Below are 23942 nucleotides of genomic sequence, written 5' to 3' on the forward strand. Positions count from 1 at the left end.
TAGCTATGCAGTGGCTACCATTTGAAAAACCCAGCTTTCTGTTCTGTTTGCTATACACACTGGAGGTTCAACACCTATAGTGTAGTAAAATTTTGATCTTTTTTTTAAAAAAAACAAACACACACACACTTGGTGCAAGTAATTTCAGATAAATCATTCTGAGCAGTATACTGGTTGCTATCAGCTTCTATATAACCTGACAGCATGAAGTCTTACAGCATTATGGACTCGGATGGGGCTTATCCACATGGTGCAATGCAACAGTTTCACGTCATGCAGAAATCTCCAACCTATCTCTGAGTGAGACCGTCTGCCCAGGCTGCTGTGCCAGATCAGAGCATCGCTCGAGTCCACTGCCAGCCCCTGGCTAGTCCAGCCCAGGCTTCTCTACACGTCATCACACTGCTGTTTGCAGGACAAATGTAATACAGATGTTTACTAGATGGTTTAGGTACCATCCATATCTTCTAAAGGAACGATCATTTAGAAGTCAAGTAAATATTTGAAGTACCAAGGTAAAACTTTGAGTTCAAGCATCCTTCTTCCACTTACATTTATCAAAACTTCTACAGCGCTACAAAGAGATAAACAGCAAACAGGTGGTAGTTCACCAACAGAACCAGTTTCTCATTTCATAGATCAGATTTCTCAAGGTGCAAGTTGAACGCAACAAAAGCCAAAAAGCAAACAAAAAACCTTAACACGCGAACAGATTGTAGCTTATGGAGTTAAATGAATACATTTTGCAACTCAGCACCTAAACCACTAGTCAGGTTTTCTCAGCCTAGACACCCTCCTTGGCAGACACTGCTTTGTCTTCCCGTGTAGTTTATGTGCCTGACCAAGGGCAGAACTGGAGACAGAGCTGTATTCCTTTCAACTATGAGAGATGGAAAATTGTATAATTTGCATTATACCTTAAGATAACCAGATAAAAAACAAGGTAATGACCAAACACTGTTTTTTTATAATTTCTGCCTCACCTGCCTCCACACTGGGAACTCTGCCAGATCTGTGCAAACAAAATAAAACAAAACGGGGTCATACTCTATTGTCCTGCATAGCTTGGGTGCCCCAGTAACCCTGATGAGGCTGCATACTCAGCTGGAGAGTTGACCAGTTTCCTTAAATTGACAAAGGATTAGCCCAAATCAAATGAGCGTAAAATTTCAAGTAAAAGCATTTATTCACCAAGTCCAAAACAGCACGGTTACAAAAGGTTATCAAATACCAGAGTGTAGAAGTGGCGGGGTGGAGGGGGAGGTGAGGAGATACGTAAATCAATATTAGAAGGTTCAATATAGACCATCTCTCCCCTTCCCTTTCACAACCAATTCACTTCTGTTACAAGTTGAATGTCAAGGCTTCAGTCTTGCCACAATTTAGAAATCGGGCTGCAGTTGTTAGGAGGAGATTGGCCGTAGAGAGAAATCACCTCCTCTGGAGGTGCACATGCCCTGTAAGAAGCAATCTTCTCCCAGAACCTGGACAAGGGGTCCAGACAACCATAGACCACCTTCCTGAAACTTGGTTCTAGCCCTCCCTTACCCAGAAGGGACACAAATCTTGATTGCAATAAGCCCCGTCTCACCTCTTAGAGATTACACTGGGTATTAAACCTTAGTCTGTACTAATAACCTGTGCCGAAGCAATTGATCAACTATTGTATATTATACACGATTAGCTGGCCCTAAAATGAGAGATTTTGAAACTTGCTAAGAGCATCATCTGAATCAACCAAGCAGGGTGGTGGCAGTGCTTGGTGACCCAACTGAAGCGCATTTGCAGCACGACTCCCGCGGCCAGACAAAGCAGGACACCATAACATGTGGGATGGGAATAGACTACGAGGCACAGGATGACAGGGCAAATCAGGCAGAGAATAGCAGGAACCTCCACACATACAGCCTCAACCTCCCCCGTCTCCTGGTCAGAGGAAGCAGGGCAGAGAGTGTGTCCTGCAATGAACAAGGGAAGTCATGATCTTAATGTCAGTACTTAACATTATCTTAATGTCATCTTAATGTCAATGTTAACTGGGTAGGGTAATACCTACTGAATCGATCGGTTCTTCCTTTTTATATTCTTAAATATATGAATCAAAGGTCATATACCAATATCAGTTAAGAAATTTGTATTTCTCTTTCACCTGCCACAGAAATACACACCCCCATCACACCAAGGCGCAGCTCTCCTGTAAGGAAGGGGAGTTGGCATCACCTCCCACTGAGAAATGCTAAAGCACTCCCTTCTTCCTTTTGTGATTCACTGTGTATGTTCCAGTGTGAAATGAGCCTTACACCGACCTTTACCCCTATCCTACCTAATCTGTTAACTGACATACTTAATACAAGCATCTACATGGGATTAACATACATTGCTCCTTAGCGCCTCTTGATCCAAACAGGGTAACCATCTACATGGGATTAACATACATTGCTCCTTAGCGCCTCTTGATCCAAACGGGGTAACAGCCACAAATAATCTTTTCAGGGACTAGTGACTAAAGCTTCCTCTTCCAAAAATCTTTCTCCTAAGGTCTGTAACAATCCTGAATGGCATGACACGTCAAGCCCCTTCTCAAAAGTGCTTCTTCAGGGTATTTCAAGAGCAAAACATGAACAGATCAAGAAAAGTAATTCCACTATTTACCAAATTTCAGTGAGGCTCAGCCCTTGTAGTGAATGAGCAGTTTGCCACTGTATCAAAGCTAGAATTTTATCATCCATTCCTACATATATCTTACCTTGTTTTTCTTTTGTTAAGCACATAAAACAGAGCTTAAAGCACATGTGACCTTTCTATTTACAGTTCTCAATTGTGTCCACATAAAAAAAGGACAATTACTTGCAAAACAAAAAAATAAAAACTTGCAAAAAGGCAAGAGGACTTACAGGATCAGTCAGTTCTGGCAAGCTCGCTTGGTAGGTGAGAGGTCTACAGTCACGAGTATTATTCACCAAGACACACGGAAGAAACATTGGTCCCAAATCATCCCCATCAAGCACGTCTACTGTCAGGGTGGTTGTACTTGTCCTTCGCTCATTAAGATTTTGGGCTCGGTCCTGAGGAGCAAACAAGTTACATTTGGTGAGACTTTTTGAATTTAGAATCTACTAAATAGTTTACAGTTAAAGATAAGGGCAAAACATATAAGCACTGTAATTATCCAGGCTCTAGGAAACAGCTGATTACAGAAACTTCAGCCGCAGAGCTACATCCTTAAAGGCTCAGAAATACAGTTAAGAGGTAAAAAGTTTACCTTTTGAATTAAGAAATACTGAGAGACATCTATCACTCAGAAATAATACAGTTTTGAGAAATTAACTCTCAGGAAAGGTGTGAAATGAAGATGCGTGTCTTGTTAAAGCTAGTGAAATGCAGCATATTTATGTAAGATAAAACGTCCCTCATGGCTTACTTAAAATCTGAAGTACACTCTTGTGCTGCCTTGTGTGGCTCTACCAAATCCTATCTGTAAGTAAAAGGACTTTCACTTACAGAAATGGAAAGCATAAGCAGCAACTATTTCTTTTCTAATTGGCAGTGGAGAGGCCCTGGACTGTAACGCTCAATCCACCTCTGCACATCGCAATTTAAAATTTAGCACCTCCCTCCCCCTACCCTGAAAAGAAACCAGCCAGAGGACAGCAATGAGATTGAGCTGAGATCTCCAAACTGTACTCCCTGTGGAAAGCTGATTTGTCTAGAGAATGAGTTATACTGATCATGATCTAAAGGCTGAAGAACACTTCTGTCCACAATAAAGCAGCTACAATGCTGCAGCTCAAAAAAAAGTCTCCGTGCCACGACAGACTCTTTTCGATGTATCACATTTTGGCTTTATTTTCTTGAAAGAAACAAAAAAAATCTTTGTGTACACGAGACACCATCAAGCATTACAACACCTTTATAGCCACCTTTTTTTTCTCTCCAGATGGTACAGAATAAAGCTCCAATTTCCTGAATTGTGGAAACCACACAGATTATTTTTATACACTGAACAATGTACACACTAGCAACAGTTCACCTTTTCTTTCTTTTTTTGTTATCATAGTGAAGAAACAGTGTGACTGTCCAATTTTTAGGGTTTTTTTTAAACAGTCAGAAATACTTCCATTTTCACAGAGGAACTGTTGTGATGGCTTTTCTTTACAAAAATATAATCTTGCAGAGGGGATCTGGGCCATTAGCTAAGTCTTGTGCTCCTATCCCAGGATAACACTGAGAAAGAAAAAAAGCAATTTTTCTTTTTCAAGTCTTTAATGCTGTCTAATATCATCTGTGTAAAGGAATTGCTCTAAATCATATTGGATACATCATTTTTTACCTATTTTGCAGTCCACTCAGTTCTTGGAACCACTTTACATTTATAGTTACTAAATATGGGAACTTCTGAATTCATCTTTCTTCACAGTCAATGATGTAAAACAATACAAGGGGCAGCCTTCATCATCAGCTAAACTTTTTTACATTCCCCCAATATGTGCCTTTGAGTAATACTGGATCAAAGCAGATACAGAGTAATTAATTTCATGTAGTATCTTCAGGATGAAAGAACAATAAACGATCACCACTAATGTAGTCAGTGGAATGGAAGTATGATTGCATTGTACATACAATAGAGAGAATTAAATGCAGCCTGCAATAGTTAGGGGGAAAAAAAAAAAAGAAAAAAAAAGAAAAAAAAAAAGAGGTGCATAAGACTAGCTCCTAAAAAGCTGGGCTATAGAGATTAATTAGAGCCCTTCTTTGAGATCTAGTTTCTCATGTGTGAGCACTCCAAACTTTAGTGAGCTCAGTTCCCATTTGGGTGTGTTTGAGATAACTCATGGCCTCACAAGACACTTCAGTCATGCAAGCTGCTTGTTGGGTATAAACATGGGACAGAAGCTCTCAGCACAGCTCTAGTCCCAGACCTGGTACCACAAAGGTGAGCATTTACTGTGTAAGGAGGTGTCTTGAAAGGAAGAGACAATCTGAGATGAGATTGCCTTGTAGTACTGCCACTGTGCACCCCAAGCTGTGCCTTCACCAGTGGCCCCTGCAGCTGGACAGGCTGCCCTCCTTACACCAGGGCTTTACCCTGCTGCACACCATGCCTTTCCCTTCAAAAACATGACCCGCTCCACTACCCCAGCAACTTGGGTAGGAGCACAGTGTCTCCCGAAAATCACACCTCCGACATGAAAGAGCCGTGAATGCGCAGTGGGGATCTGCAGAACAAATTACTGCTAAAGCCGCAGGACAAAAGAGTTCTGAGCTTTCCCGTATTCCTGTTCAAGAGATCAGCAAGTTACATTGCCCAGGTAAAATGGCTTGTTCTAACAGTCGGGAAGCATTTTTAGACATACCTAAGTGCAAAAAGCAGTGAGACACCCCCGGAGCCTATCTTCTGTTGGGCAGTGCTCAGCATTACACAAAATACCTAAGAAAGAGGCTTGCAAAATCTATCCACAATTCTGTATCAGAAAGATGACAGGAATATAAATGTATGAATTCAGGAGCAAGCTAGCTCAAGTTGCTTTAGAGCACTCTCATTTTCCCACAAATGAAGTAGTATCACAACAGAGGTAAACAATAGAGGAAAAGTTTTCATTTCAGCTATTATCAGAAGGACAAAAAGGGAAAAAAGCTTTCAAGGCCCTCAAGGGCACCAAAAAACTTCTCTGATGACAGAGATATTAAATATAGTTTTAAAATCACTTTTCAGTATGCATTATCCACTGCCAGCCGCTCTGTAAAAACCTCTATGTAAGCTTGCAACACGACTTGAAAGAAATATCACCTCTTTATAGTAAAATGCTTTTCAAACCTGAAGGATACAACTAAATCGTATCCATTCAACTCATTTGAGATCAAATTAGCATTGCTAGATTTGTTAGAAAATGAACAATTAGTGACACTACAATACACTTTTCTGCATGGGCTGTACTTCACATTTGCAACTTGTTCCTTGTGCCAAAAAGGTGCTCTTGTTACATACAGTGAGCAAGCTTTTTTAACCAGTAAAAATATGTGTAGGCTTTCAAACAACCTAGATAAATCTTAAGTAAGAAGATCTTCAGGAGAAGAGTATTATCAGACCTGGTATTTCATTGAGACTTTTCCTTTCCTTACAAAAATCTAAATCAGCAAACTAAAACCCCACCTAAATCAGTGGCATAAATGGCCATTAACAGACCTATACTTACATTTGCTTGAACAATGACAAAATACCGAGTCTTTTCTTCATAATTTAGTCTTTCCCGTAGAACTACTGCTCCGGACAAAGTGAGAGGAATATCAAAGGTCCTGTTGGAAGTCTGCAAAAGTGAAAACAGCACAGTAAAACTGAACATGCTTCAAAGTTAAGACACATTTCAGACAACACGAGATGACCAGTTGGATAGCATACCAAAATTATGTATGATTATGTAGAGATTTTAAAGTTCACAACAGAATTCTGTCTGATTCTTTGCATATACATTATTACTCCCAACCACAAACCGAAGTCTAACTCCCGCACTTCTTGTGGATTTGCCATGCTGAATTTGCAGTGGTGCATTCCAAAAACCTTTCCCTGTTTGTCAGCTGAGAGTTCAGGTCTTCAGTTTTTACAGTTTGGCTTCCCTTCATCTATTTTTTCCTCACTATTATAGTACTGATTATTACTACTAATAGTACATCTATTATTTTCTCACTATATATATATATATATCTCAAGTATTAGAGATTAAGAAATCCACATCATTGTACTTCTCTTTATTCTGGCTTTCATGAGGGCAATGAAGCAGTAAACACCCAGAGAACATCAACGCTACCCACTTAGGTGCCCGTTCACAGTTATGCACATGTTCATACACTAGTAAATTCAGACTTCAGAGTAAATCAGGTAAAATTCAATTTATCCTGCTTTGCTTAACCAGCTTCAGATTGCAAAGCTGTGGCTCTGAATAGCAGGAGGTTACTGCTGGGGTGCACACACACCTTTAAAGGATTCACTTTGACTAATGACCCATTTGGGAGGAGGATTACAGGCACAGGTTTCTGATGTCAGATCCAGTTCCAGTTCTATTATCAAATTAACCATGTCAAAAAAAAAAACCCTTTCCATGCTCCAATCTACCAGTGTAGAACATAGTTAACACTGAAGTATGTTGATCAGGTAATAGCAATACAATATTTCAAAACCTCTCCACAGAAAACACTGCAGGAGTGCAGAGTACTACTCTTTCCTTAGATAACATAACAAGGCCTTTTTCCTCTAGAAGTGGAAACATCTGCTAAAACTGCCGTTTGTTCTTCAGCAAATAAGTTATAATGACTGTTAAATTCACCATGTTGCAAATATTTGTGGTGTGCAGGAAAGCAGGATTGAAAGTACATTACAGACTCTGCTAAATCACTGCTTGTGTCTGAGTTTGGCAGTCATCTTGTTGGATAAAAATTAAATAGTTCCCTCTAGAAAAAAAAAATCCATTATATTATTTATACAGAGGCACAACAGAAGACTAGAATAGACTCAGTGTTGGAGGAAGGAAGAACCAAGTATAGTTCACTGCTTTTGAACCCCCCCTCCTTTTCCTTTATCACAAACACACATATACATGCCACTTCCAATTCAGGAGGAGAATTAAACCAGAGTCCATTTGTCTCTGGTTTAAAAGGCCAGAAATAAGCTGGAAAAGACCCTGCAGCTGAGGATCAGCCAAGGCACTCTCAAAATAACTGCTTTTTCCCTTGGCAGAACTAGGCACGAGGATGTGCTTAAGTAGAACTGCACAATCTGAACTGTTAGGAAGGATCAGAAAAACTTCAGCAAAGAACTTTGACTGGTTCCCAAACCTCTTGCTCCAACACAGCACAGAAATGCAATTGTTCAGTGGTGATTTAAAACTCAACTTCCAGACGCAAGTTTGCGCCACAGCTCCTGAAGGTACCACATCAGATCAACCCTATGATCCCTCTGCAAACTCCATTTATTTCTGCTGCAAACCAAATCGTAATGAAGTTCAGTGAGAGGCAATTAGAAGATGTGCACAGCAACATCACATCTCAGTTGCAGTTCCATCCAATACCGAAATGAGCCAGCGCACACTGGAAGTCAGGAATATTAAGACATTCCTTTATTAACTGTTTACTCTAAGAGAACAAAACTTGTTCTCCTCTCACTTCAAAAATAGAGACAACAAAATGCTTTTGTACAGCAGTCTTCATAACTCAGAATAGTTGTTGGTCCACGGTCTTGAATATGGGCCAGCAAATTGAAAATTAAGAAAGTCACCAGGATTTACTCCCCAGAGTGCTGCTATGTGAAAAATCAGTATAGCGTATTCCTTATACTCCAGATAAACTCAAACTGTTTAATTTTTAATTCTTACCAAACACAATACAACAAATATCAGTAAAATTATCTAGTAAGAAGGGAGTCCATAACTTGTTTTGAGGATGCATTTGTGTTAATAACCTTCAGGTATCAATAGAGCGCTCGGAGATCTAACAGTTCACCCTGCATTAGGAGACAGAATCTTTTTGGCAAGTTAATTAACTCAATCCTTAGATTTTAAGGGCTAAAAAAAGTTTTATGGCATTCCTTTACATGACAGCTACAGCCCAGCCCTAAATCAAGTACTTTTTTGCACTCATTTTTCCACCTGGCTTTTATATATCTTCCCAGTTAAACAACAAAATAATTAAGTTGAATTTCTAGAATAACACCTTGTTTTTCACAAGACTAATTTAGGCATCTAAATTACTCTCCAATGAAACTTATGAGCTATCAGTCAGCTTCTTCTAAGGCAGGAGACTGTGTCATTCATGTCAAACACTGTGGGCATCTTCATCACACAATATAGGGGCATCCCAGCAGTAGAAGAGTAGACATATTTCACACTAAGCTATACACATCATTTTTGAGCCTGGTATAGTTGTTTCACAGATTACAGAAGAAAATCCCCTTCCAGCAGATATTATGCAGTAACTTCCTGGCAAGTCGGCAGCTGAGATGAAGCAGCTTACAATGATGAGAAGTCGTCTCTGTCAAGCACACGCACAAAATGCATCACCAGGTAAAGCACATAAAGGCTATCTACAGATGAAAGACTCAGATTTATTTGATCTGGAATATAAAAGTCTTAAGGCAAAGGTGCAATAAAGCAACTAAATACTCCAAAGAATTTGTTCCAAGCAGGGAAATCCCTTGTTGTTCTTCACAGTCACTGGGAGAACAAGAAAATTTCACTAAGAGAGGGAAAGCCATTTTTGGAAATAATTTTTAACTCTTCCTGTGGCAAAACATCAGGCCAAACTACTTAGGCATTCTATAATGTCCTTCCATTAGTGGTTGGATGAACTTCTCTGCTGAACTTGAGGCTAAAGTGGTTGTGGGAGATGCTTTAAGAATGATTTCCAGGATGCCTTTGAGCAATATAATGCTATGACTTAATAGTAAATTAAATAGAAAGCAGCTCTTATATTTCACTGTGGTGCAGTGTATTTTAACAGAAATAATATTTTAAGGGGTTTGGATTTTTTAATTTGCTTTCAGTATACCAACATATTCAATGTATGCTAAAATGTTTAATTATTTTAAAATACTTCCAATTTTTTAAAGTTACGTGGAAGAAGTATTTTCTGAAAGAGGTATTTTCTCAGTGCCAACAGTTTTCATAGTTTTTATTGAAACAGAATAAATTATTTGAGCTGGTTTTGTTAAGTACTATAAATTAAGGGTAAGAAAAAAAAAGACTCGAGAGAAGAATTCAAAGCTTGGCTTTGGGTTTTTTTGTAATGTGAAAATGCTTGTCCATTCCTTTCACTCCTTCCTGCCTTCTGTTTACGTTTCAAATATTTGTGGTAACAGAATAGCATTTATGTATAACACTTCCTTAATGCAAACAGTTAAAAGATGATGTTAGCATAGCATTTTAGTACTTGCTATTTCCATAAAAAACCCTTGCCTTTGTTTATATAAAGTTCAGGAGAGAAACTTTTCAGTCATACATACCACCAGTACAAAGAACAGCTGAAAATGTAACATGATGAACCCACACGCTGTGCACTCATAATTTTATTAATTTAAGTAGTCTCACTGAAATGTCATAACTTGAGATTGCTCAAGTCTGCTCAATCAATTTAATCCCTAAGAAACAACTGCACACATTTAAAAAAATTAAATCAGCCCAGATAGACACAATGTATAAAGTCAGAAAATTCCCCATCTCTCAGAAACCCAGCATCACAATTCCACATTTGTCAGAGACATTGCCTCGTTGCTAAACAATGCTCTCCAGAAAAGAATGTGGCTTAAGGTTCTGCAAAGTTTTTCAAGAAACCGATCTCTGTCCTCAAAATATGTAAGTAATAGTAAATTACTTAATTACTAAAATTACTAAAAAATTACTAAAAAATAGTAAATTAATATTATGGCTCAGCATGTAGATATAAAAAACAAACAAACAAACAAAAAAAAAAAAGCCCCAAAACACCAAAAAATCAGCAATTACTCCAGTGAAAAGTAAAAAAGTAGGGTCTAATATCATTAGTTCACACTCAATAAATCCTTGATACAGTCAGTATTCTACAAAATTCTACTGCCTAAAAAGTATAAGTACTAAGTGTAATTCAATATTTAAACTCTTGTTGACTTCAACAGAAATAGGACTGAAGCCTTTATGAAGTGTACAGCTTAAATGGTGCAAACTGAATCAGAACTTGTGTGCCTACATTTCTAATTAAACTGAAAATCAGACTGCTGTTTTCCCATAAAACTCTTTCTGCTCAAATTCCCTTTAAAGTAAAAGTAGGGAATTTCAATGAGAGGTTACTAAGTCTATATTCTATATTCCCACCCTCTCTTTAACATCTGGGCCATCTCTGGGATGAACACAAAATCAGGTTAGCCTGCTTAACAAATTATCACACCAGCCACAAAATTATCACCACAGTAACTGTGCTTTTAGCCCATGGCAAAGGATAACCTGGGTTGTAAAAAAGGATTGCTAAAATTACTTCAGATTTGCGACAAAAATGCATACAGACGCTTCACACAAACACACCCATGTGCAAAACCTTGTTATAACAGAGAGATTCACACAATTAACCCTAAAGATAATTTATTTTAGTACTTCAAGCTTTTTGTCTCTAAAAGCATGTGTTTGAAAAGATAATAGGTAGGGTTCACTAGTGTTTTATTTTAATAATATACAACACTCTGTTTTTTGAAAAAGTGATCTCTAAATATAAGTGACTCCATGAGAGAAGTCAGAATGTCTCTTTTGAGAGTAACTTAGCCACGCCTATGAATATGTCTTAGCTGTGAATCTATTAGGTATAAATGTATACGGGTAAACACAACTACCTATCACGGACTGAAAAAGCATGACAAAACCAAAATGAAGTGTGTGAACAACACTGGAGAAGACAGGGTACCAGTAATGACTGATCGGGAAGTAATCCAGCTGCTAACAGCATGGCAATGAAAGGGAAGGTAAATACAGCTGTTTACAGGGCAAGCAAGGCTCACAGACAGAAAGGATACCCTACATCATGAAAGAAAGCATTTCTTTGAGGTCCAACAACCCCCTCATTTGCTGTTTCAAGGGGTGTGTGCATATATATATATACACATACACACCCTGAACCAAAGGAAAAAAACAAAAACAAAAACAAAAACCAACCAACCAAACTAAATGCACTGTGCATTTACCTTGTCATTAGGATTGTACTGGATGACGTATTCTATCTGGCCATTCGGACCATCATCAATGTCAATAGCACCATTGTTTCCAGAAAATCCTGTAAAGATGGTTGTTCCAACTGGAGTTAACTGCAAGAACAGAGAAAGATAGATAGCCATTAAGTATATAAGTATTCAAGTATATAAGAAACAATTAAAGAACTGTTTGCAAAGTCTTTTTTAAAATTTTTTTCCATAGCTCTGGCCTACAACTCAAGGTTGACATTTTCTTGTCCCTTTTGTTTGGCCTGGAACCTCATGTACTAGCAAAGACTTAGACACAATGTACTCAGCTTCTACTTTAACCGATGCCAAGTGTCACATAGAGACTGAAACCAATTTCCATTTTTATTCCACAGATTGTCTGCATCAGGACAGAGCCCCATTTGTTTTAAAATAGATGGTGATGAAAAAAAAAAAAAAAAGTCTTAAAACCTAAAGAATTAATGAAATAAATATAAATAGATTAAAAAAGATAGAAGCTACTTTTTCAGACTCAGGAAGGAAAATAAAGATGAGCTGCAAAAGTAAACAGAACTTATTTAACAGTGTCTTCACTGACAATGTGAATAGCACCAGATAAATATTATTACATGCAAACACAGACACCCGGAGAGCGTTATGGCTTTAAACAAACACAAGAATAATGCTGTTTCTCCAATATTTTGTTGGCAGCAATTGAATACCCATAAAATGATATTTTGAAAATGAATACATTTATAATTATCCTAGTGTAGATAAGTAGCATGAAATCAAGACCCATTGAGATCAATGACAGAAGTCCGACTGACTTCTGGGGAGTCATCATTTCTGAATTTTTTTGATATTCAGAAAACTTCATGAGTAATCAACCCAAAAGAGAAAAACAAATGAACAAACAGTTCTGGATTCAACACAGACATTGCTCCTAGCCATACTTTCTGCTGCTGCTCTCATTACACTTAAATTTTTGGCCCTTAAATTCACGAAGACACACTGACACCTCTTCTTTCCTCCAACTTTTATATTAAGTTGTTGCACATCTTTAAACCTTTAAGAACTAAAAAGGTTTAAAATGCTGTAAAAAGGGAAGGTGGAAAAGGACAAAGAGTCATTCAAACATTTATTGCAAATGTGGGTGCTATTTCACTTCCATATGTTGTACTTAACACCATAGAGCAAATAATTAACTGCCCATTTCCTCCTACAGTCATAGTTCCTGGTCTTGTTTTATTTATAAAGCTGCTAATTAAGAGTTTAATGGCTGACAAAGTTCTCTGAGAAATATTTTCAGGGCTGAGAATACTGAATTTTTTGAAATGAAAAACATCAATTCAAAACCTTTTTAATGATAAAACAGGTGGAGCTTAATTTACATTACTTATTTCTATTATCTATACTTATGCCATAGTAATTGTGTGGCATGTTTATGTTTTGCTACAGACTTGACTTCCTTACTACTGGTATAGGTAGAAGTGGTGTCATATGTGAGTGAAGGAAGTTGACTGTTCCCCCATGCCTACTAATTGTGAGATAATTACCTCACAGAGAGTCTTTGCCTCGTACCTCTGGCACAGCAACAGCCTTTCAAGAATTCAGAAGAATAATCATCTCAGAACCATGAGAATTGCCTAACAGTACAAAATAGAGTCAACTGCCATAAACCAAGGAGGATAATTTACTGGTTAATGAGAAAGTGCATGCGTAGGGGAAAAGGGACTTTCTCATGTTTTTTTTAAGGGCATAGAAGACCAAATCAACCTGAAAACCGATTTGGAAAATTTACAGAATGGTTTGTAGGGTTTTCCCCCCACTAAAACAGTGGGTTGCCCTTCGCTGGCCACCAGACACCCACCCAAGGGCCCTCTCACCCCCCCACCTCAACAGCACAGGGAAGGAAAATGAGATTAACATGCTCAAGGGTTGAGACAGGGGGATCACTTACTGTGCAGAACAGGCTCAACTTGGGGAAAATTAATCTAACATGCTGTCAATTAAAAATGCATTTGGATGGTGGCAAACGAAGACAAAACAGCACCTTCCCCTATGCCACCCCTTTTCCTGAGGCTCAGCTCCATGCCTTCAGTCTAATTCCTCTCCTCCTCACAATTTTCCCCTTACCTCTCGCTGCCACAAGGCACTTTCCCCTTTCTTGAACCCATTTCCCTGAGGCTGTGCCCTGCGTTGGGGCCCTCAGAACCAGCCATGCCCAGCCCAGGGCAGCCCCAGTCCCTCCTTACAGAGACCCTTCAGCCCCGACTTGGGCACAGACACCCAGTACAACATTAAATAAAATAGTTTAACCAATTATCATTGTTTAAAATGATACGGTTTCATTAGGGGGAAAAGCCGGGCACCATACTGGCTTGCCAGGGGTTGGCACATGATGGAAATCTCCCATGCTTCTCCTGTCAAAATCGTAAAAAAGGCACAGTGCTCCCGGATGAAGCAGAGAGGAGCAGCTTTGAAGACACCACGTGCATGGCAGGCTGGAAAGCAGAGTGGGGAGCACGTTGTCAAATGCCACGCTCCTTGCCTACATGTTCCCCAGCACTTGCTGCAAAGGAGCGCTCCACACTCAACAACCACATGCTCGCAGCAGGCGGAGAACTAACAGCTGGAATTCAAATGGCAGATTTTTGTTTAAAAAAAAAAAAAAAATCCTGGCAGATCAGAACAGCCCAAGAGTAGACAGAGCCCCAAGGAGGTGTTTGCACCGTTCCTGCTAGCTGGATGCTGTAACACCATGTCCTGTGAAGGGAGAGGGCAGAGCTCCAGCACAATGTCCCGGCCAACGAGACCTCTGCCGTGCCAAGGGGCTGAGGAAGGCCTGGACCTGCACACGTGCTCGAAGCTGAAGGATGCCAAGAGCTGTGTTGCTTTTCAGAAGCACGTGAAGACTTGGTTTCCACCATATTCAGCCAGCCGCAACGCTTGGCAACAGTGATTTACTCTGTTTCATCGAGAGGAGCTGTATCGGGGTCCTGACAGGGTGCAGGTAAATGATGACTAACATAAAACAGCTCCAGCACTGTGAAGCACACCATTAAGTGATAACAAAAGAGACAGTTGTAAAAATGAAACAGCAGTAAACAGCAGAATTACAATTGCACTCTCTCACAGTAAAAAGACAAAAGCTAAAGTCTTAGATTTAGTGTATTTCATCCAAAATAACCGACTGCAGACATGCAGACCATGAACCTAACATGCAGGTTTCTATCTTATCTACATTTTCTTTTATGTGATACAAACAATATTAACAAGGACACTGAAAAAAAACCCTATGACACTGCCTCTTTCTGAAAGTTAGGAAATAAAGTAGTCACTTCATTCAACTTTCCAGGCTACCCAAGATCTCACATTAGAGCAGCCTTTGGAAAAATGCAGATGAGCTATTAACTCAATGTCTCAAACTCCACTTCCAATCATTTGAGAGGCACTCAGCATTCACAGCTACACAATATTTTTATACTGAGATCTCAACATTGTGATGATTTACAATTAGCCAGCAATATCACTTTTATCCACAATTTGTGGGGGCTTTCTGACAGACAGCTGTCACCATTTGCTTTATTGTTGGAACAATAAGGAGAAACTCAGCTCACCTTATAAAACGTGACTCTATATATAGTACTATATATATATATATATATAATGTATATACATTTCTTTAGTGACATGAATAATCCCACAGTTCTTGTTTAAATAAGGATTACTTATTATATAAACAGCCCAGAGGAACTCTGTTCCTTGAAAGGCAGACAGGTAACACGTGAATGAAAGGCATGTTTTTCTAGCGCATATTATGGAGGTATATAAAACATGTATCCAAAAGCTAAAAGAGCAGGCTGGAAGGCTGGGTTTGTTCCCACACAGACATAAAATGGGCATGTCATTTGAATACATGCCTGTGCAAGCAGAACTGTTTAACCAGGATTTTGGCACTGGCAAAAAGCAGAACATCAAGATGATTTTGTATTATATACTATATAATATACATAATTTCTCAACGCAGTGATCAAATTCATTCTTTAGTGGATGCACAGAATCTCTCCAGACAGTAAAGACTTACGTACAGCTCAAACCACCCTACGCTGTTGCTATGTCAACCTGTAGCAGAGAGGTTCTGCACAGCACTCTTCTTCCCTCCCAGTTTCAACTCGGTTCCTTCTCTGAAAAATCTTCCACCACCAAGTCTTCTGGGATACAGGGGAGCTGGAAATACGTCTATGGAAGGGTTCCCACCTCCTTTGCTTTGCTACCTTTCAGAAGGACCCAAAAATGGCTCCAGAAAATGTTGCTTCAACAATCTCTACAGCCCCACTTGTCTCCTCCCCATTAGATATGCCTACTTCAGCAAACACCTTGGAGAAGAATTCTGTTTCTCCATATTAACCTTTAGTATCTCCCACAGAAAAAGACTGACGTTATGTAGTAAACTGTTTGACCAAGCTGAGTGTCTTACCTCATGCAAGATAAAATGTTAGGAATTGTAAAGAAAATATATGAGTGCTAGTGAACATCTGAGGATAATAATCTCTGTGGGAATTCAGTGAGGTGAAAAAGAACCACAATGACAAAAAGCAAGATCTCAAAAGAATGCAGTTAAACAAATAGAGGAGAAATGCACACAATAAATCTTATTCTTACACAGTCAACAGCTGTAATGCTTAAAAATTTCCTTCAACATAATTTATGTCCATTAGAAGTCTAGATGCAGACAGGAATATTCAACATTTCCATAAAACATTTTGAAAATAAATTTTCCTATTATTGCCTATTTACAAAGTTAAAAATGAATAATTTTTCACAGTAGCCCCGAACAGCAGAGCAAAGTAAGATTTACAGTTAATCATTCTGAGCTAATACTCTTTTGATGATGTCTACCTGCAGAGATTAATTATTTCAATACCAGAAGGAAAGAGATATGAATAATTACACCAGAAGAAATGAAAATTCAGCACAAGTTATAATTCTCAGCAGCCCAAACACAAATTTTTTAATGAAGTTCAAGAAACACACTCATTTTACAAAGGATTCCCATCTCTGCCAACTTAAGGGGGGAAAAAAACTCAAACCAAAAACCAAATCAACTCTAAAATTTTGGTTTATAAGTAGCTAGAAGTTTATGTATGCTTAATAAAGTAATAGTGATTTCAAAGATTATTCTAGTAACTCCACCATTTCCAAACAAAACTTGTTAGTAAATGCTCCTGAGTTTACCAACACCTCTGTGGGACTCAGGTAAGGTTCATGTGAAAAACTACTACGAAAAAAAGTCAGCCTGATAAAACCCCGGCAATGCAGAATTAGAGTTGTATTTAACTGAGATAAAATTTGTTGAGATAATTTGTGTTTAACACAAAACACAGACAACCACAGCTGTGCCTCAGCAGTACAAGATTTTAGTTTCTAGTCCCTGTATTAGGTTACATGTATTTAAAACCCTTGTGGCAATACTAGTTTGCCTGTAGGGCACTCGTTTGTGTAATTCTGAATTTCAAATCGACTACAGAACTTTTGCTTTAATGTACTGCAGTAATTTGTATATTTACGTCTCTAATAACATGTGGTCAAATTTAGATGCAGGCTAATGCAATTTTTTTAGGATTTTTTTCTAAGCGAGTAATAATGTGACATTTTCATATAAATAAAAACATAGACAAACCAAAGGAAACAACCCTGCAGAGTATTTCAACCTTAACTCATTTTTACTTTTGTGAGGAGATTCATAATACTGTGAATAGCAGCTGGATTTGTTTTTGGCTGAGACACACGGTTTGCCTTGAAAAAGCATTAGAAAGGGAAAAGGGAAACTTGCTCCTAAATGGTAGCACCCCTGTGCAGGGCGTCTGCACTTGTGCTGCTCTAAGCTCTGGGTGACGCCAGAGCCTGCTATGGACCAAGACGTGGTCCCGGCATCACAAAGATGCCCAAGAAGCATGGAGGAAGGAGAGGGGAAAAGATTAAAATAGAGGCAAATCCCGAAACCCCACACTCTTTCCAGGGCAGTGGCATTTGTGACATGAAGGAAAAGAGCCAATTTCTGTCTGCAGCATGCTGCGCATGGTGGCAGCAGCCCAAGAGTGATAACTGGTTTAGTTCCTTCGGATGTCGGAACAGCACTACCTAGGAGTTCTCTGAATTATGTCCCAAATCTGTTTCATAACCCAAACAATTATAAGAAGTCAATAGTTTAATTGCACCCTCAGTTTCTCGACTATAGCTTACACCCAAAACGCCAGTTCATTTTAAGCAGATGGCTATTTTGTGCCTGCATTAGCCCCCTGCTATGACTTCTGAGGATCAGAGAGAGTGGAGACTATTTATACAAATATACACAAGTGTTCACATAAATATTATATATTCACACCTACAGATGTATGGTGTTTCCTTTGCTTGCCTGCCCCCCTCCCCTCAAAAAAGCAGTATGGTGGAGTTTTCCTATTAACTAACTCTGATTAGCTACTTCATTTGTAAATGCTCAGGTAATAACACTTTGCTTAAAAAACAGTTATTTTAGGGAAACGGACATTGTATTTGATACTTTAAGAAAATAAACTTTAAAACCAACTTTAACTGTAACTTAATATGAATACCAGCACTGCCATTCAAAGTTAAGCCACCCAGTCAAACAAACATTACAGGCTCCATCAACATTAACAAGTAGTTGTAGCATGATTGTTCGCATACATGTGAGAAGCCCATATTTTTAATAGAATAATTAAGATCATCCTGAAAGAAATATTTCCTCAATAAACATGTAATAAAAATTTTTATACCTAGATGCAAAAAGGTTTGGTACAGATTAGTCAATATTTCTTACAGTAAGAATTCTAATATATACATGTTCACAAGCAACTGGAAAGGAAAAAAATTGGTCAAGAGTTATTACAAACACCGCCTCTGGTCTAATATATTTTGCAGCTGCACACTTCATGTTTCTCAACCCTTACACTCTTCCTTGAGCATCCACAAGGGCCACTGCCAGAGAAAGTACACTGGGATTTGGTCTAATTTAGTGTGGAAATCCTCCTTTTCCAACCAATGAAGTATAACAATTGACATACGTTTTGGTATAAACCAAGACATTACCCTACCAAACCCATCTCATTCTAAGCCTTCTGGAAAATACAGGCTTAATTTTAAACTATGTCTTTTTATGTGCAAATGGAAAAGACACATGTGAAACTAGGATTTATGTTGGTATTACTATTACTCACAGCTTCTTTTAAAAGTTAATTATAATATGGTGTCAAATATAAAAAGTATGTGACATAAAAAACCATTCTATTCCTCCAAAATATAATTTTACCCCTTTGGCATTTCTGAAACTTAAAAACTACCTCATAAAGTAAAATCTAGCTACAGTTGTTTGTCTTGTATTACAGGTGCCAGTAATTATATAATAGTTTTGACTACTTGGGAAAATCTTAGCCTTAAACTTTACTCCCTAAAAAACATTTTGGGGTAATTGCAAGGCTGAGACACATTTGCCCAGGATTTCCTTATGGTCGAAGTGTACAGGAAAAGCATGATGCTTTGGGGAGGTATTACACCTACAAAGCACACACGTTGTCAAGCTGGTTAGCACGGGGGTTGTAAATCCAACACTTGCTGTGTATGTGCAGATGAATTAAATACTACGTGTGGAAAGTCCAGCTAATGTTTTGTGCAAGCACCAGTGACAGTAGCATGGTTATAAAGCCATGGTGTGTGTTCTTCATCTCACGTAGGACAGCCAGAGAGAGGCGTGGCAGCTGAGAGGAGAAACTGCCAAGTACAACCCTGGAAAGCACCTCAACAAATCCGTCCTCAAATTGACACAGATGAAATTTCCTAGCTAGAAAAAATAGGAGATCTCACATGTATGATAACTGCAAATAATAAAGTCTACTTGTCCTTTGATTTGCTTTATGCTACTTATGGAAGAGAAATTTCTGTACTTTTAAGTTTACAAGCAAACAAAACAGAAGACCAGAGGCAATCAAAAAATAACCACAAAGCCCTCATTCCAGCGATCCCTGTAATTATATTCACTAGAGGCAGTGCCAATTACTAGCAAAATAAACTATCATTAAAAAAAAAAAAAAAAAAAAAAAAGCAATCAGTCACTAAAACCTTTGAGAAAGTCTCAGATGCTTTGTGAACTTTGTTTGGTTAATTAATGAGAGCATTAACCCACTGGGTACTGCTGAAGGGCACACTGGTGCCATGTCAGAAACTATAAGCACAACAGTGATAAAATTAAACAAAGCAGCTAATTAAATCAGGATTGCAACTGGTGGGAAGAGCAACATGGTATTTTGCCCAATAATAATGCAAATAAATGGCTGCACATATTTGGAACATTCCTCAGTCTCTGAATATAAACAATTTTAAATGGTGCATTTTTCACTCAGTCTTTTAGACTTCTAATTGTGGAAAATCCTTTCTTCCTTAGTATTACAGCACTAACATACTGTCCACCTTCAGTCTTAGTGCAAAAATTCGGTGGGTTTTGGAGGTGATCTGGACCTGCACTGCAGCGTGTACAGGCACTTCTGACAAATGTTTACATTGCCTTTACTCAAGACCAGAAGCACTTCCACAACAGGTCTGCAAAAACACATAAATTACAATTACCATATAAAGACCAAATTGAAAACAATTTAAGAGCATAAGGAGGACTTTGCCAGTACTCATACAGATGGTATTTTGTGATCTCCAAACTCTGGTGGTAAGAAATTTTGGCAGAAGGATTGCCAAAAAATTATCTGAAGGGAAACAATCTCAATTTAAAAGGTGTCACCAGTCAGGAGGACCACTAGATTTGAAAAACCTGTATATCCTTAACTCAACTTGAGGTCTCTATTCAAAAATAAAGTGTGGGGTTTTTGGTTTTTTTTCCTCCATACTTTTGGGTTAATTAGGCCTAAACTCATCAACCAACTCTCCTACTCCTTTCTGGGGACCTATAAGGTGTCCTGCCCATCGCTATGAGCTTGGTCACTTAGAGCAAGGTAGTGATCATAACAACATGCAGACACATTCAGAAGCTGAATCTCCCAAACACACACAACCATGTAATTTTTATTTTTGTTTTTAAAAAGCAAATAAATTCTATTAAAATCAAACAACATGAAAGCAGTCACACACTCTCACAGAAAAAAATCCACCAAACCCCAGCAGGGACACAATGCACATGACATATGAAACAGCTTTATTTTCTTAAATGCAACTGTAATTCTTTCAACCTTTATGTGCAGAACAGTGACCCATCTTTCCATTCTCCTCTTAGCTTCAGCTTGGACATTTCCACTTCTGCATGTAAGTTCCCACTTCCTCTTCTTATTACCAAAGCCCCAAGATACTGACTTAATGAAAACACGTAACTTTTGTACTGGTTATTAGCAGGTTATTCAATCCCCAACAGAATAAAAAAATTAACTGTAAAGTGAAAAGAAGTTGTATCAGCTCAAGAAAGAAATTTTTTTTTCCCCTTCAAATAATATGGAGAAGTCCGATGCACAGAAAGCAAAAGAATTTCATTCACAGACATCATTTGATAAACAGCAATAAATCAAAACTGTACTTTGCCAAGCTTCAATGTTGGTAATAAAACCTTTTGAACTATTTGCTTTACATTTGTTTCTCATAAATACCTTTGTTTTACTTCCAGGTTTGTTGATACAAGTGCACAAGGCAGTAAAACATTTTGCAAATTCAGCAGAAACCAGTGTTTCACTCATCGAGGCATAGCTTCAGATTCCAGTGTCTTCTGCAATATTACAAGCACCCTGATGAAAAGCATGCTTGTCTTTGTATTCATTAAGAAAAAGGAAGAACAGTTTACATGCTAAAAACTGAGGCATACTGTCTGTGCTGGTTTTCTAACGTGACATAAATGAAAGGGATTTTAAAACAACTGAATTTCCCAGGTTTTTCAAATGAGAGGTGGAAGACCTGAAAGCTGGTATTTAGCAATGACACCACCCAAAAGAGAAAGAAATGTTAAGTGGTTCTGACCTCATTTACTGCCACATAGTATCGCTCCTGCTGGAACTGAGGCGAGTTATCGTTCCTGTCTCTCACCACAATCCGCACTTCGTGGTTGATAACGGTGCCAACCTTCTTGTTAACACACTGGACTTGCACCACGATGGACTGAATGGACATTGGCGGCTGTAAGTGAAAATGCATTTGTATAAAACATAGTCAAAATCTGAACTAAACAGTGACATTTTCTACTGTGATGTTAATATCGCTTATGTTCACTTATAGCCCATCAATCTGCCTGCATTATGTTTAATGCTCTATATTTGAATTAAAAAGCTTCTCTGAGAGCGTCCTGACTGCAGCCCGTGCTGGCAAGATTTTTAGACCAACATGTCTCAAAGCTGTTTTTTGCAGACTGAGCTTTGTCAGCTGTATGTGCTAACACAGAATTAAAAATCCTCAGCACGATTAGCCCTTCACACTTCCCTTGAGAACAGCAACGAAAAAAAAAAAAAAGCACATCTTTTGAACATCTTGTGATTATTGAAAGATACCTAGAAAAATGTCACACATTTTAACCTTTGGTTTATTAATACTGGAATTGAAAGGTCAAGTCAGAAATAAATTCAATATGCTACCACTTACATTTACTGAGTAATTTAGAAACAACTTGGTCACCTTTAAGTGTAGACAATCCAAAGTCCTGTTGTTTTTACTCCAGTGAACATCATAACAGTCAAATAAAAACAACTCCCAAACTTGATGAATGGGTAATGAAATTTAAACTGGAAAGGCTACTACTACTTACCTGAGATAATAAAACAATTCTAAGAACAATAAAGGAAAAGGCACCTTTGGTTGAAATGGAAATTCAGAGAGACTGCTATGGAAATACAGCATTCCAGCATGACTTCTATTCACAATGTTCCCACCACAGCAAGTGCCAATTTACATATTGGAAGCAGCAGTCCGGCATGTAAAATATTGACAGCAAGTCCATTTTGATTTTGTATCTAACACTCAGCAGAGAGTGAGAAAGCATGGGAAGGGACAAAATGAAAAAATTCTGTATTTATTAACCTCAAATTCTTCAAGAAAATAAACAACTCAAAAATGTAATTTAAAGATGCCTATGCCATACTATTCTGTACAGTGAATGCAAACAGGTTTTTGTACTGGGATTCAGATGCTTACAATTATAGCATAATTATATATCTACGCAATTATGCCTTCACTCATTTCTAAATGCTACAATTTCTTTGATTGATTTATTTTTTTCCTGTTTTGCTATAATAGATTTTAGAAACACATGGCTTTCTTTATCCTTAAGACTTCAGTACTAATCAGTTTTTTTTTAAAAAAACCCACCTTTTTCAGCAGACTTGGGAAAAGAAAGGGGCTTTATGGTGGTGTTGAGATCTTATGTGAAATAGCTATTCTTCTCTACACATTCACCCTCAACTTTCCCTGCAATGAAGTACAGCATGAGATTTTAACTAAAAGTCCATTCTCTTTGCTGCAAAAATATGCAGCCAGCTATGATATGCTTCTACTTCTATCAGTAAAACTTCTAACACAGGTAGGAACATACCAAATATCACCTGTAATTTAAATTAAGCCTCTAATATTATAATCTCTATTTATTTTTCAAGCTGGCGTTCTTTTTGAAAGATCCAAGAATTTTTAGGCCACCTTTTAATAAACTTCAAACTCTACTGAATTTATCTAGATTTATTAGCAATGCCCAAAAAAACCATAATTAGTTGTACCTATAGATATGTTCGATACATGATGTTCTGGATTTGGTCCTTTTCACAAGAACATGGAAAAAAATAGGTTGTTGCCTTTGATAAAATATAACAGAATACAGCAACAATGCTGCTTTCACATACATGCAATGTCTGCTGGGTCAGTGTTCAGTTTTAAAACCAGGTCTTTAAACAAACACTTGTCAATCTAGGCATTTATAAACAATAAATGTAAACACATAATGGCACAATGTTTATGATACCAGGGACAAATTATTCCAACACATTTTAGCAGTTCCTTTTACCTTCAGTTCTGATTTATCACTATTCATTCTTCCTAAGTACTTATAGTTTTGGAAGAAAAGTCTGGAATTTTCTTTGTATCTGATTTTGTTTAGAAAACATACTGTCATTCTTAGTAAAATCAATCAATGAAATCTAACAAGATTTTCTTTCAAGAAAAGCAATAAAAAAAGAACAGGATCGGGCTAAGTGAATCAGCAGGAAGTTGACAAGTG

At 38.0% G+C, this 23942-nt stretch overlaps 1 protein-coding gene across 1 annotated transcript in view; it reads right to left on the bottom strand.

The window, feature by feature from the left end:
* Positions 1–23942, bottom strand: part of PCDH15 (protocadherin related 15) — a 448489-nt gene that overhangs the window by 261140 nt on the left and 163407 nt on the right. The window contains exons 5-8 of the mRNA XM_074924175.1: positions 21707–21862; positions 11690–11809; positions 6195–6305; positions 2895–3065 (exon numbers count right to left, since the gene is read on the bottom strand). Of these exons, the coding sequence (XP_074780276.1) occupies positions 2895–3065; positions 6195–6305; positions 11690–11809; positions 21707–21862 (558 nt within the window). The remainder of the gene's footprint in view (positions 1–2894; positions 3066–6194; positions 6306–11689; positions 11810–21706; positions 21863–23942) is intronic.

The sequence above is a fragment of the Athene noctua genome, chromosome 21 (genome assembly GCF_965140245.1).
Source record: "Athene noctua chromosome 21, bAthNoc1.hap1.1, whole genome shotgun sequence".
Classification (NCBI taxonomy): Eukaryota; Metazoa; Chordata; class Aves; order Strigiformes; family Strigidae; genus Athene; species Athene noctua.